This window comes from Coregonus clupeaformis, chromosome 24, assembly GCF_020615455.1.
Source record: "Coregonus clupeaformis isolate EN_2021a chromosome 24, ASM2061545v1, whole genome shotgun sequence".
Lineage (NCBI taxonomy): Eukaryota > Metazoa > Chordata > Actinopteri > Salmoniformes > Salmonidae > Coregonus > Coregonus clupeaformis.
The window spans coordinates 43,321,344-43,335,584 of record NC_059215.1 but is presented as its reverse complement, the minus strand read 5'-3'; the positions used below and the strand labels follow the sequence as shown (position 1 = coordinate 43,335,584).

General features: G+C 43.6%; 1 protein-coding gene across 8 annotated transcripts in view; it reads left to right on the top strand.

Annotated features, from left to right (window-relative positions):
- LOC121538564 (IQ motif and SEC7 domain-containing protein 1-like) overlaps positions 1-14,241 on the top strand; it is a 201,836-nt gene that overhangs the window by 175,604 nt on the left and 11,991 nt on the right. For all 8 annotated transcript variants that reach the window (XM_041846699.2, XM_045207215.1, XM_045207217.1 and 5 more), the window contains 5 exons: positions 552-1,837; positions 2,468-2,629; positions 4,686-4,808; positions 5,497-5,663; positions 6,596-6,735. In XM_041846699.2, the coding sequence (XP_041702633.2) occupies positions 552-1,837; positions 2,468-2,629; positions 4,686-4,808; positions 5,497-5,663; positions 6,596-6,735 (1,878 nt within the window). The remainder of the gene's footprint in view (positions 1-551; positions 1,838-2,467; positions 2,630-4,685; positions 4,809-5,496; positions 5,664-6,595; positions 6,736-14,241) is intronic.

Below are 14,241 nucleotides of genomic sequence, written 5' to 3'. Positions count from 1 at the left end.
GTTTCTTTGCACTCCATGTATGGAACAATCTTCAGAGTTCCCTACAAATGGATGTATTGGTGCCTTTCGGGCAGCTCAGTGTTGATTGAGGACCTCTTTGCTGAGGAATGTTTTTCATAAGTGTGTTTTTTAGTTGTATTTTTTAAATCATTTTTAGTTGTATTTCCTATGTGTAATTTGTTGTGTAATTGTAAGATGCAGGCCTCCCTTGCAAAAGAGACCTTGGTCTCAATAGGACTCCCTGTTAAAATACAGAAGAAGAAAAAATCTCCCTTACTGAACTACTGTATCATTGACCACACTACACACACTCTAACTGAGCATCTACAGATACCTTTAAGAGAGAAAGAACAGTGGCATTGCTTTGCTACAAGTTCTCTGCTCATCCTTGAAATTTATATTACTAAGAAATGATAGCCATTTTCCCTGGCAAGCTCAATTCAGTCCCACAAGTGTTTGAGCATTGGTCATCATTTGTGAAATAGTGTTGCGCTGTAATCATTGTCCTATAATCAAGAAGTTGTGATAATCTGTTCTCCTCTGTCCGTCAGGTGGAGATGCTGGAGCGTAAATATGGCGGACGCTTCATAACCCGGCATGCAGCCCGCACCATCCAGACAGCCTTCCGCCAGTACCAGATGAACAAGAACTTTGAGCGTCTCAGGAGTTCTATGTCTGAGAACCGCATGTCCCGACGCATCGTTTTGTCCAACATGAGGATGCAGTTCTCCTTCGAGGGCCCTGAGAAAGTCCACAGCTCCTACTTTGAGGGGAAACAGGTGTCCCTGACAGACGACGGCACCCCCCTAGCCTTGGTACAGTCTGAGTGCGGGGACCTGGAGGTCCACCACCAGGCCAACATGGCGTCTCACCCTGCCTCCCAGAACGACCTGACTGACGCCATCACGGAGCTGGAGGATGCCTTCTCCAGGCAGGTGAAGTCTCTGGCCGAGTCCATCGACGACGCCTTGAACTGTCGCAGCCAGCAGGGAGACGAGGGTCTTGACCCTGAGGCCATGGGCTGCCCCAAGGTGGAGAGGGAGGTGGCCTATCAGGTGAAGCCTCACCGCGGGGCGACGGGACGCATGCGAGAGGACATGATGGCATCCTACAGCGATGTGACTCTGTTTATCGATGAGGAGGAGCTGTCTCCCTCTATGGGGCTGTCGCGAGGGTCAGCTGACCAGCCCTCCAGCATTGAGTCAGACCTCCGCCTGCGCTCAGCCAACTCCTCCCAAGAGTACTGGCCCCTGGACCCCAAAGACGAGGGGCGTGACACGGACACCAGCTGCCGCAGCACACCCTCCCTGGAGTGCCAGGAGCAGCGGCTCAGGGTGGACCACCTCCCCCTGCTGACCATCGAGCCGCCCAGTGACAGCTCCGCCGAACACAGTGACCGCTCTGACCGCAGCTCCGTCAAACGGCCGCCCGTCTATGAGCCTCACGGGGGCAGCCACATCGTGGCATCCTCCCAGGCCAGCCCCAAACACATCTCTCATGGCCCACCCCCGCGGGCGGCCTCCCGGGACGACGAGGCGCCCCTCCGCCACCGCCACCGGGCGCTGGAAAGCCACCTGGCCATCAACGGCTCGGCCAATCGGCAGAGCAAGTCTGAGTCTGACTTCTCGGACGGGGATAACGACAGCATCAACAGCACGTCTAACTCCAACGACACTATCAACTGCAGCTCTGAGTCATCCAGGGACAGCCTAAGGGAGCAGACACTCAGCAAGCAGACGTACCACAAAGAGACACGCAACAGCTGGGACTCGCCGGTCTTCAGCAACGATGTGATCCGCAAGAGGCACTATCGCATCGGCCTGAACCTCTTCAACAAGTAGGTGCTCAGCTCTGACAGAGTGCTAACGTGGTTGGCCACTGATTGGTTTAATTAAGGGTCAGTGAGCAGAGGGTTCCTCATAGACCTACCTACAGTTATCAGGGTTGTATTTGGGCCACACAATATAAGGCAATCAGTCTAATTCAAGTAAATTAGCAAGGTTAAAGACAAGTCCTATGAAAATGAAAAAATGCATATGATTTGTATAAGGTAGGCCTATAGGTAAGGCATATATTTGTGCATTCGCATAATCTCTTTGTAGACTCATGTCTACTTATAGGACTGATATACTGTAGATGAGAAATTCAGACAGATGCACTTTTGCAGTCCATCAGTTTATCCTCTACTACATACAGCCAGACAGAGTTGCTCTATTTTCTGTGCCCTTATTAAATATGAACCACCCTGTTCCTGCTGTGGCCACTTCCTATCAGTCACAGAATCAAACACCACACTTGGCTCTGTAGAATGACTGGATAGGTCACATAAGGACACGCATGCTTTAGAAAGGCCTAATTTTGATGTCACGCTAGACCTTTTTCAGTAGGGTCACCTTGGGTGTCAGTCTTATTGTGTCTGCTTCACTATAAACACTAACCCTCCTTTCTTGTGTGTGTGTGTCTGCAGGAAGCCAGAGAAAGGCGTCCAGTACCTGACTGAGAGAGGGTTCGTCCCGGACACACCTGTGGGTGTGGCTCACTTCCTGCTTCAGAGGAAGGGTCTGAGCAGGCAGATGATTGGAGAGTTCCTGGGCAACCGTCAGAAACAGTTCAACAGAGACGTCCTGGAGTGAGTACTGTTGATTGGTCATTTTTAAAGGCCAGGTCATGTGACCGGACCAGGAAAATCTCTGGACACTCATTATTGTCTATCAATCCACCATCGATTGGGAGATCACAATAATGCCTTGCACAGATAGCATTATACTGTAGGCCAGGCCAGAACAATAGATGTACTGTACCGAGTTCAGCAAACTATCCTCCATCTTCGCATTCACCGCTCCTAATTTATATCCTAACTGGGAGGTAATTGTCTTGGAACAGTTGGTGCCAACATTGTGCCCATTAAAAATTCTACATCTCAAACTAAGATGGCCGAACTTTGTATATCTGTGGCCTTGGGCCAGCCTAGTAGAATGTCCACACTCTGCTTCTCTCAACAATCTGCTGCTCCTCACACTTGGCCTCGCTCAAATGTGCTTCATGTCATTTTAAAAGGACTATTAGGTGGTTCCCTGTCAGATTTGGACAAATCTTGAACTGCTGTGTGCAGAATGCCCCCCTGATCCGCGTGTTTAAGCTGGGTAGTGAATGAGATTGACTTTTGTAATAACCACTTTTCCACATGTAGATTTGTACTAGAGGAAGGGGGAGAAAGTAAGGAACTTGTCTGTCGGCCTTGCATTAAAGAACATAATTGGTTAAGGAAAACTGTGATAAATAAAAAAGTATATCAGTTTCACTTAAGGACCAAAGGATTGACAGCCGTCCCATATAGATTGCAAAATAGTTAGGAAGAGAATTTTGACGTACCGATCCCATGGCATAGTGTTTATGAACTGACATGCAAAACGACACCGGATTCAAAAATATTAATCTTTCAATTTAAATTATTATATAAAATTCTTGCTACCAATAGAATGTTATTTATATGGGGGATACAATCTTCCCAGCTCTGCAGATTTTGCTGTGAAGAGACAGAATCATTAGATCATTTGTTTTGGTTCTGTCCATTTGTAGCTTGTTTTTGGACACAGGTCCAGGAATGGCTAAAGGATTGCAATATTTACCTGGAGCTAACCTTGCAGATAGCATAACTGGGTGATCTGAAAAGTCATAGTCAATCGATCAATAATATAATAATACTTTTAGCAAAAATGTTTATTTTTAATTCACAATCTGTAGAAGCAATGAGAATAGAAAGGTTCAGAACTTTTGTAAAACATCACAGTATGGTTGAAATATATATGGCAAATAGAAATCCTATATGGATGGTGTTAAGAGATAGATGGGAGGTATTGAATGGAGTTGAAGGATGGGACTAATAACAAATAACAACAAATAATAACAAGATAACTAATAATGTAAGCATACTGTGTCCATAATAAGTATATAGGTTGTATGTTGGGAGCTTTTGGGAAAGAGCACAGTTAGAAAGATATGGCATATAGAAGCAAACCGGATGGACATCATGAAAATGATCGGAGAGGTTGAGAGTAGAAGTTCAGGAGCAAAAACAAAAAAAACAAATAAAATAGAATTCTTGTAAAATGGACTGTGTCCATAAGGTGTAGATAGTATGTATAGGCTGGAAGTAGAGGCCTGGGCATTGTTGTTCACTAATTTACCCCAAGTAGGGTAAGGATGGCGGGGTTGAAAAGTAATAAAGGGGAGTATATATATAAAAAACATGGGGGATTGGAAGTGATGCAGACAATTACATTGATAGAAGATACAATCTATCTGCAATATTAAGCTGATCTACCACAAAAAAATAAAATAATAATAATAATAATAATAATATATACCCATTGATTCTTGAAGCTTATACTCCACTGTTTGTAAACAAAGTAAATGTAAACGAACACTGTATATCCTCAAAACATGGTTAAAACTTTAATTTGTATATCATGGATGGTCAGTCCTTGCATACATAGCGCTCACTTTGATTTTGAGAGTGGTTACATTTCTCCAGGCCCATCCCTCAGCTTTTTACCAAAACAGAGGTGGGGTGACCGCTTTGTTATTGTTTCAATTAAGGATTCCAGCTTGAAATACTATACAAATCAGTTACATATTTGTTGGTTAGGGAATTAATTGGTTGGTTGGTTGTGTGTGTGTTCCAGCTGTGTGGTGGATGAGATGGATTTTTCGTCAATGGAGCTGGACGAGGCACTGAGAAAGTTCCAGAACCACATCCGGGTCCAGGGAGAGGCCCAGAAGGTGGAGCGCCTCATCGAAGCCTACAGGTGAGACAACAGATACACAGGTCAGAGAAGCATATACTAGGTAGACAGCCAGGTTAGGATGGGGGGACATATAAGAACACATGTAGACTGAGGATGAGAGGCTATTCACATAGACAGGTTTGGCCAAGAGGGTAACACAGGTCAGTGTTAGCATAAAAAAATTATAACAGTGTAATCAACATCAACCAAAATACTATAATCGCTAGTGTTACTGCACATTAGTTTCGGATAATGTTTCATCTCTTACGAGTGACTAATAGTTCTTCACTCTTTTGCATTACATTTTCAAATGTAATGCAAACGTTGACCAATGTATTGGAAATGCAAGTCACTGCTGGCTTTGCTCACAACACTGTGTTGGCTAAATTACTTATTAATGCGTATAGGGACTCAGTGTTTCAGTTACTTTTGCTTGAGTAAATAGGACACTTCCTCACGCAATGCTGCAATAATGATGACATGGTACACACACAATGCTGACAGTTATTGACCTTCATCTGATGCATTGTATCCTGACCTTACAGAATTTTCACCAGCAAGTCAACAAGACAAATGTTGACATTGTGTGGACAAAAACAAGTTTTATATTCAAATGCATTCTATGATGGCTCTTTATATCAAAGGCCTCTGACTCTTTCGACCTCTGACGTGTGATGTCATCTCCCTTTCCTGTTTCTCTTTATTCCAGCCAACGCTACTGTATCTGTAACCCCACGGTGGTGCGACAGTTCCGGAACCCTGACACCATCTTCATCCTGGCCTTCGCCATCATCCTCCTCAACACAGACATGTACAGCCCCAACGTCAAGCCAGAGAGGAAGATGAAGCTGGAGGACTTCGTCAAGAACCTCCGAGGTGAGAGAGAGGAGGGAATGTCAGGGTTTCTGAAGACAAAACGGAGACATTGTCCTCTACATACTTTAGAGAAAATAAAGAATTATAAAATCAACTAAAAACTGCATCAAGTGACTGTAGGACATTCACAATGTGATTGCTTCACCGCTTTAACAAGGCACACCTGTAACAATGCTATCTATCTGGATTAAAAGGAGAAAACGCATATCCACTCCAGCTCAGCAGGACAGAAGAGGGGCAGAGAATAAGCTACAGGCTCCACAGTCCACAGACAGAATGCTACTGTTCTGTCACGACAATATTGTTTATTTGTGCTACGTGATTAGCATTTCAATCATGAAAGCAACATTTTCATCACACACAGATTAAAATAATACCTTTTTCATAGGGCGGGTGACGGCAGCATGTTGACTATCTGAAGAGGCTGTCATGTTACGTGTGTTCAAATTGCATTTCACTATCTGGCAGCGTCTGGCAGTTCACAAGGGCAGGCTGTGAGTGGCTGTTTGAGATAGAGGTGTTTGGGTTTTAAAAAGATCGCTGACTATGATAGAAATGTGTTAAAACGCTGATGAATTGCTCCTTCACTCAATCACATTAGCATTTCTTATTCTTGGGTGAGCAGTGTGATAGAAGCACAGTCAACTATTTGTTGTCTTTTGCTTGGCATTTGAGATTTTATTAGAGAAATAAAGCATGACGGGCTGATTCATCATCTATCGCGATGAGTGTCAGTAATGGTAAAACAACAAGAAGGAATTGGCTAAGAGGGATTGATATTCTCAGTCTAAATGAAAAGGACAAAGTGTGTGTGTGTGTGTGTGTGTGTGTGTGTGTGTGTGTGTGTGTGTGTGTGTGTGTGTGCCTCTGTGTGTGTGTGTGCCTCTGTGTGTGTGTGTGTGTGTGTAACAGTTGTCTCCTCTCCTCCCCAGGGGTGGACGATGGGGAGGAAATCCCCAGGGAGACTCTGGTAGGAATATATGAAAGGATCAGGAAGAGGGAGCTGAAGACCAACGAGGACCACGTGTCTCAGGTTCAGAAGGTGGAGAAACTCATAGTGGGGAAGAAACCGGTGAGGAACAGACAACTTAACTAAAACTCTGCTGTAGCACTTTTTGCATAGTGTTTGACACAAGGCAGATGCCGGAAACGCCCTTGGGTTTACACTGGCATGACTCATCTTAATTAAATGTGTTGCTCCATAGCCCCGCGATTAACTATTGCTTTCGGTTTGTCAAATACAGCCCAAAGACACGCATTTATCCATGGAGAGAGAGAGGGTTGGGCCTTTATCCACACACTGTCATACTCAGTAGCGGAGCGTGGGTAAAATCACTGGGGAAGCCAATCCAGGGAAAAGAAGCCATATTACAAACCTATGTGTTGTGATAATTGCATTGTTTGCTGTATAACCTGTTAGTTCATATGCCTTGCCACCGTGATATATAGGCCTAAGGTCGAGACAATAAGAAGACACAGTGGCAGAATAAATTCAACCACACCTTTGTTTCATCACAAAGCCGGAGAGCAACATCTGTCTGGTGAAGTCCACAAAGCATATTGCATGTAACAAACAGTTACGTGACCTACAGCATGGTCAAGCAAGGTAATGTTTCCGAAATTATTGATTTAGATCCACGGAGAGTTACCGCAAGTCGCAAAGAAAACGAGCTGCCTCCACTATTCCAGCACCATTTAAACTTTAACATTATCTTATCCTATGCTTAGTCTAATACAGTGTAAACTAAAAGATACCAAAAACAATTTAGTCCAATCAACGTAAGCTAAATATGATGTGGCTGTCCATGGTACTGATTTCTGTGTGTGTGTGTGCAAGGAGAAAAAACATGTTAACTCACCCTACTTTTAGAGAAACGCCAATGCCATCCTCCTCTTTCATGTTGCCTAAACGGTCTATGACTCTGTCATACAGTACACGCTTTTCGTTTTTGTTGTCTTATGCTACCTAGCTAAAATACTTGCTCGCTAGCCTAACTTCCTTTAATGGGCAACGATACGCCGGGCCAGCTAGTTAACATTAGCATACTACATCTAGCTACATGTTGAACTTCCATCCTTTCAGGCCATGGGCACAATTTATGAATTTATGGTTGGATCAGAATAGCCGTTATAATCATTGACCAGTACGGAGAATTAGTCCAAATCCCTATCTCCATTGATGGATAATTTAGGAAAGGGGCGATTTTAGCTAGCTAGCTAGCTACAGGAGAACAACAACACAACGAGATTCAACAATTCAACTAAAAAAAATCTGTCAATAATGACGTTTGGCTTGTGATTTTATTTTTTTATTTTATTTTACCTTTATTTAACTAGGCAAGTCAGTTAAGAACAAATTCTTATTTACAATGACGGCCTACACCTGCCAAACCCAGACGACGCTGGGCCAATTGTGCGCCGCCCTATGGGACTCCCAATCACGGCCGGTTGTGATACTGCCTGGAATCGAACCAGTGGGTCTGTAGTGACGCCTCAAGCACTGAGATGCAGTGCCTTAGACCATTGCGCCACTCGGGAGCCCGATGTGATGTGATTGGTCTGCAGCCAAATCCAAACTGGCTTCCTTTGACAGTTTTTTTTTTGGTGTGCCTGGACCATTCACAGCTGAGCTCACTCAGTTTAGCTTGGCTATTATAAAATGATCAAGGGAGGCCAAATGCTTGCTGGCTTCCCTTGCATTCAATGCTATGGGCGGCAACAATGTCATACTCTTTCTGACCAGACAGCAGCAGATACAGTGCCTTCGGAAAATATTCACACCCCTTGACACATATTCACACCCCTTGACACATTTTGTTGTGTTACAGCCTGAATTTTTTTAATGTATTAAATTGAGATTTTTGGTCACTGGCCTACACACAATACCCCATAATGTCAAAGTGGAATTATATTTTTAGAATGTTTTACTCATGAATTAAAAATGAAAATCTGAAATGTCTTGAGTCAATAAGTATTCAACTCCTTTGTTATGTCAAACCTAAATAGGTTCAGGAGTAAAAATGTACTTAATAAGGCGGTCTGTGTATATTTGTAAACAACAGCTGGTGCATCAAATCTAATACTAAGGAAGTCTCAAGGTTTTGCTCGCCTGTGGTAGAGTATCTCATGATAAGCTGTAGACCACACTATTTACCAAGAGAGTTTTCATCTATATTTTTCGTAGCGGTCTATTTACCACCACAAAACGATGCAGGCACTAAGATTGCACTCAATGAGCTGTATAAGGCCATAAGTAAACAGGAAAACGCTCATCCAGAGGCAGCGCTCCTAGTGGCCGGGGACTTTAATGCAGGGAAGCTTAAATCCGTTATACCTAATTTCTACCAGCATGTTAAATGTGCAACCAGAGGGAAAAAAACTCTAGACCACCTTTACTCCACACACAGAGACGCTTACAAAGCTCTCCCTCGCCCTCCATTTGGCAAATCTGACCATAACTCTATCCTCCTGATTCCTGCTTATAAGCAAAAACTAAAGCAGAAGCACCAGTGACTCGGTTAATAAGGAAGTGGTCAGATGACGCAGATGCTAAGCTACAGGACTGTTTTGCTAGCACAGACTGGAATATGTTCCGGGATTCTTCCGATAGCATTGAGGAGTACACCACATCAGTCACTGGCTTCATCAATAAGTGCATCAATGACGTCGTCCCCACAGTGACCGTACATACACACCCCAACCAGAAGCCATGGATTACAGGCAACATCCGCACTGAGCTAAAGGGTAGAGCTGCTGCTTTCAAGGAGCGGGACGCTAACCCGGACGTTTATAAGAAATCCCGCTATGCCCTCCGACGAACCAACAAACAGGCAAAGAGTCAATACAGGACTAAGATTGAATATTACTACACCGGCTCTGACGCTCGTCGGATGTGGAAGGGCTTGAAAACTATTACAGACTACAAAGGGAAGCACAGCCGCGAGCTGCCCAGTGACACAAGCCTACCAGACGAGCTAAATCACTTCTATGCTCGCTTCGAGGCAAGCAACACTGAAGCATGCATGAGAGCATCAGCTGTTCCGGATGACTATGTGATCAAGCTCTCTGTAGCCGATGTGAGTAAGACTTTTAAGCAGGTCAACATTCACAAGGCCGCAGGGCCAGACGGATTACCAGGACGTGTACTCCGAGCATGCACTGACCAACTGGCAAGTGTCTTCACTGACATTTTCAATATGTCCCTGACTGAGTCTGTAATACCAAAATGTTTCAAGCAGACCACCATAGCCCCTGTGCCCAAGAACACTAAGATAACCTGCCTAAATGACTACCGACCCATAGCACTCACGTCTGTAGCCATGAAGTGCTTTGAAAGGCTGGTCATGGCTCACATCAACACCATTATCCCAGAAACCCACTCCAATTTGCATACCGCCCCAACAAATCCACAGATGATGCAATCTCTATTGCACTCCATAATGCCCTTTCCCACCTGGACAAGAGGAACACCTACGTGAGAATGCTATTCATTGACTACAGCTCAGCGTTCAACACCATAGTACCCTCAAAGCTCATCACTAAGCTAAGGACCCTGGGACTAAACACCTCCCTCTGCAACTGGATCCTGGACTTCCTGACGGGTCGCCCCCAGGTGGTAAGGGTAGGTAACAACACATCTGCCACGCTGACCCTCAACACAAGGGCCCCTCAGGGGTGCGTGCTCTGTCCCCTCCTGTACTCCCTGTTCACCCATGAATGCATGGCCAGGCATGACTGCCATGACTGCATGGCCAGACTCCAACACCATCATTAAGTTTTCTGACGACACAACAGTGGTAGGCCTGATCACCAACAATGATGAGACAGCCTATAGGGAGGAGGTCAGAGACCTGGCCGTGTGGTGCCAGGATAACAACCTCTCCCTCAACGTGATCAAGACAAAGGAGATGATTGTGGACTACAGGAAAAAAAAAAAGAGGACTGAGCACGCCCCCATTCTCATCGACGGGCTGTAGTGGAACAGGTGGAGAGCTTCAAGTTTCTTGGTGTCCACATCACCAACAAACTATCATGGTCCAAACACACCAAGACAGTCGTGAAGAGGGAATGACAAAGCCTATTCCCCCTCAGGAGACTGAAAAGAGTTGGCATGGGTCCTCAGATCCTCAAAAAGTTATACAGCTGCACCATTGAGAGCATCCTGACTGGTTGCATCACCGCCTGGTATGGCAACTGCTCGGCCTATGACCGCAAAGCACTACAGAGGGTAGTGCGTACGGCCCAGTACATCACTGGGGCCAAGCTTCCTGTCATCCAGGACCTCTATACCAGGCGGTGTCAGAGGAAGGCCCTAAAAACTATCAAAGACTCCTGCCACCCTAGTCATAGACTGTTCTCTCTGCTACCGCACGGCAAGCGGTACCGGAGCGCCAAGTCTAGGTCCAAAAGGCTTCTTAACAGCTTCTACCCCCAAGCCATAAGACTCCTGAACAGCTAATCATGGCTACCCGGACCATTTGCATTGCCCTGGAGTTGCTTACCAAGAAGACAGTGAATGTTCCTGAGTGGCCAAGTTAAAGTTTTGACTTAAATCTGCGTGAAAATCTATGGCAAGACTTGAAAATGGTTATCTAGCAACGATCAACAACTAATTTGACAGAGCTTGAAGAATTATGAATAGAATAATGTGCAAAAATTGTACAATCCAGGTGTGCAAAGCTCTTAGAGACTTACCCAGAAAGACTCACAGCTGTAATCGCTGCCAAAGGTGATTCTAACATGTATTGACTCAAGGGTGTGAATACTTATGTAAATGAGATATTTCTGGATTTCATTTTCAATACATTTCTGAAAACATGTTTTCACTTTGTCCTTATGGGGACAAAAAAATGTGTGTAGATGGGTGAGAGAAAAAAAATCCATTTAATCAATTTTGAATTCAGGCTTTAACACATCAAAGTGTGCAATAAGTCAAAGGGTATGAATACTTTCTGAAGGCACTGTAGATACGCTGCACATACTGAGACAGAGGGGAGCTGTTTCGTTTGCTCGAATGCTTACTCCGGTGAGATACATTCAGCCTCTTGCGAATTGAAGGACATTTATGAAACACAGAAAGACGAAATACATTATTTTTTATGTTTTTTTCTTGGTTAATTCCCTTGGCATCCATGAAAACGTGCCACTGGTCATATTTTAAGTTATCACCTCTTCCCCTGCAGTTGGAGTACAAACCCTTGTGTTCATCCTTACAGAAAGATGAGGAGGATTTATGCAGTACTGTATTGGCTGTCCTCTGGCAGCAGCGGGGTCCTCTTGTGGCTCTAGTACTGCAGTGCTGAGACCTTCACGCTGGTGACTTTAACACACCCACAGCCCTTGAGAGGTGTCAGCCACCTCTGCAGTCTAATGAAGAATGAGACCCAACTCATCAGCAGCACACTCCCACCCTATAAACTTCCCTTACAGACAGACAGACAGACAGACAGACAGACAGACAGACAGACAGACAGAGAGAGAGAGAGGTTCTGTGTTCCCTAGGTGTCTCATTAATGCCTTATTACACTAATATAACACTTAATATAGTGAAAAGGCATAGCCTGTACTTTACCTGAAAACAGAGGGAGAACATCAAATTGTATTGGTCGCATACACAGATTTGCAGATGTTATCGCAGGTGCAGCTAAATGCTTGTGTTTATAGCTCCAATGCAGTAATAACTAGCAATAAAAATAAATAAAAATACACACATAATCCAACAATTTATATATTTAACAAATATCAGAATGAGCAATATCAGAGACCGGACAAATGGATTAAATACAATTGCTCACCCATCTACACACAATAACCCATAAGTATTCACACCCCTCAGTCAATACATGTTAGAATCACCTTTGGCAGCGATTTACAGATGTGAGTCTTTCTTGGTTAGTCTCTAAGGGTGTTTTCACACTTGGTCCCTTTCAGACACTTTTAGTGAACTCTGTGCGTTTCGCTAATTTTTTTTGTGCAGTGTGAATACTCCAAAGGAATTCAGACCCCTCAAAAGAGCCCCCAAAGCAAACCGAACTGTGACCATCTCGAGAGGTGGTCTGAGTTTGGTTCACTTGAATTCCGCGGTCCGGTTCCCTTTTATAGGACAATGTAGATGCAAAGCTCCCCAGGTTTGCTTGTCATTATTCCCACACCACACATTAGACCACTGCAACACTGTTTCCCCTGCCATAAACCCTCACATTGGTGCCACAAAAGAGAGATGATGATGTGTAGGTTCGCAGAATTTTTTTGCGATTGTTAAGGACACAAAGAAATTCCAAAATGTGTGGACTTTTTAGTTCAGATTATTTGTTTGTAATATGTGTTCTGTAGACTATGAGAGCTTCATACGCTGTTTATTGATTGTGGGGTTTGAATAGTGTGAGAAGAGAATATATTTGGTGTGAATCACAACATGGGGTACAATCTATTCTAGCTCTTAAAGGGGCAGTAGCCTACCTTGGGTGTATAATTTTCAATTACAACATTATTTATTTTGAAGTTATTCTATTGCTATTTATTCTGTTACCAATCAAGTTTGCATGTTAATAGTATCTTCTGATTGCAATTATTACAGTATGTCTCATATTTTAACTAAATGCAATCTGTTAGCTTCCAAAATGTAAGTAGCTATAGCTAGCTGTCCGATTACACATTCTGATTGAATGGCGTGTTCTGCAATTGGTAAAAATCCAGAGTGCATGTTGAAAAGATCTAGGTTCCTTTATAAACATAGCAATGGGAATGCAAAGAGGACTCGGTCCACCAAATAGGTGAAGTGAACTGGCAAAACAGTTGAGTCCTCATTCAAAGGCAGTGTGAAACAGAGAACGGAGTTATTTCACTTTAAAGAGGACTGAGATCAGTTATTTTAAAGAGGACTATAGGTGAAAACACCCTAAGAGCTGTGCAGATCCTGGATTGTACAATATTTGCCCATTATTCTTCAAGCTCTGTCAAATTGGTTGTTGGTCATTGCTAGACAACCATTTTCAAGCAGATTTAAATCAAAACTGTAACTCGGCCACTCAGGAACATTCACTGTCTTCTTGGTAAACAACTCCAGTGTAGATTTAGCCTTGTGTTTTAGGTTATTATGCTGAAAGGTGAATTCATCTCCCAGTGTCTGGTGGAAAGCAGACTGAACCAGGTTTTCCTCTTTCACATAATGGGGTATTGTGTGTAGGTCATTGACTAAAAAATCATAAAAAAATAAATAAAAAAAACCATTTTAAATTCAGGCTGTAACACAACCAAATGTGGAAAAAGTCAAGGGGTGTGAAAGCACTGTATATAGGATGAGCCATGACTAGAATACAGTATATACAGTTGAAGTCGGAAGTTTACATACACTTAGGTTGGAGTCATTAAAACTTGTTTTTCAACCACTCCACAAATTTCTTGTTAACAAACTATAGTGTTGGTAAGTCGGTTAGGACATCTACTTTGTGCATGACACAAGTAATTTTTCCAACAATTGTTTACAGACAGATTATTTCACTTATAATTCACTGTATAACAATTCCAGTGGGTCAGAAGATTACATACACTAAATTGACTGTGCCTTTAAACAGCTTGG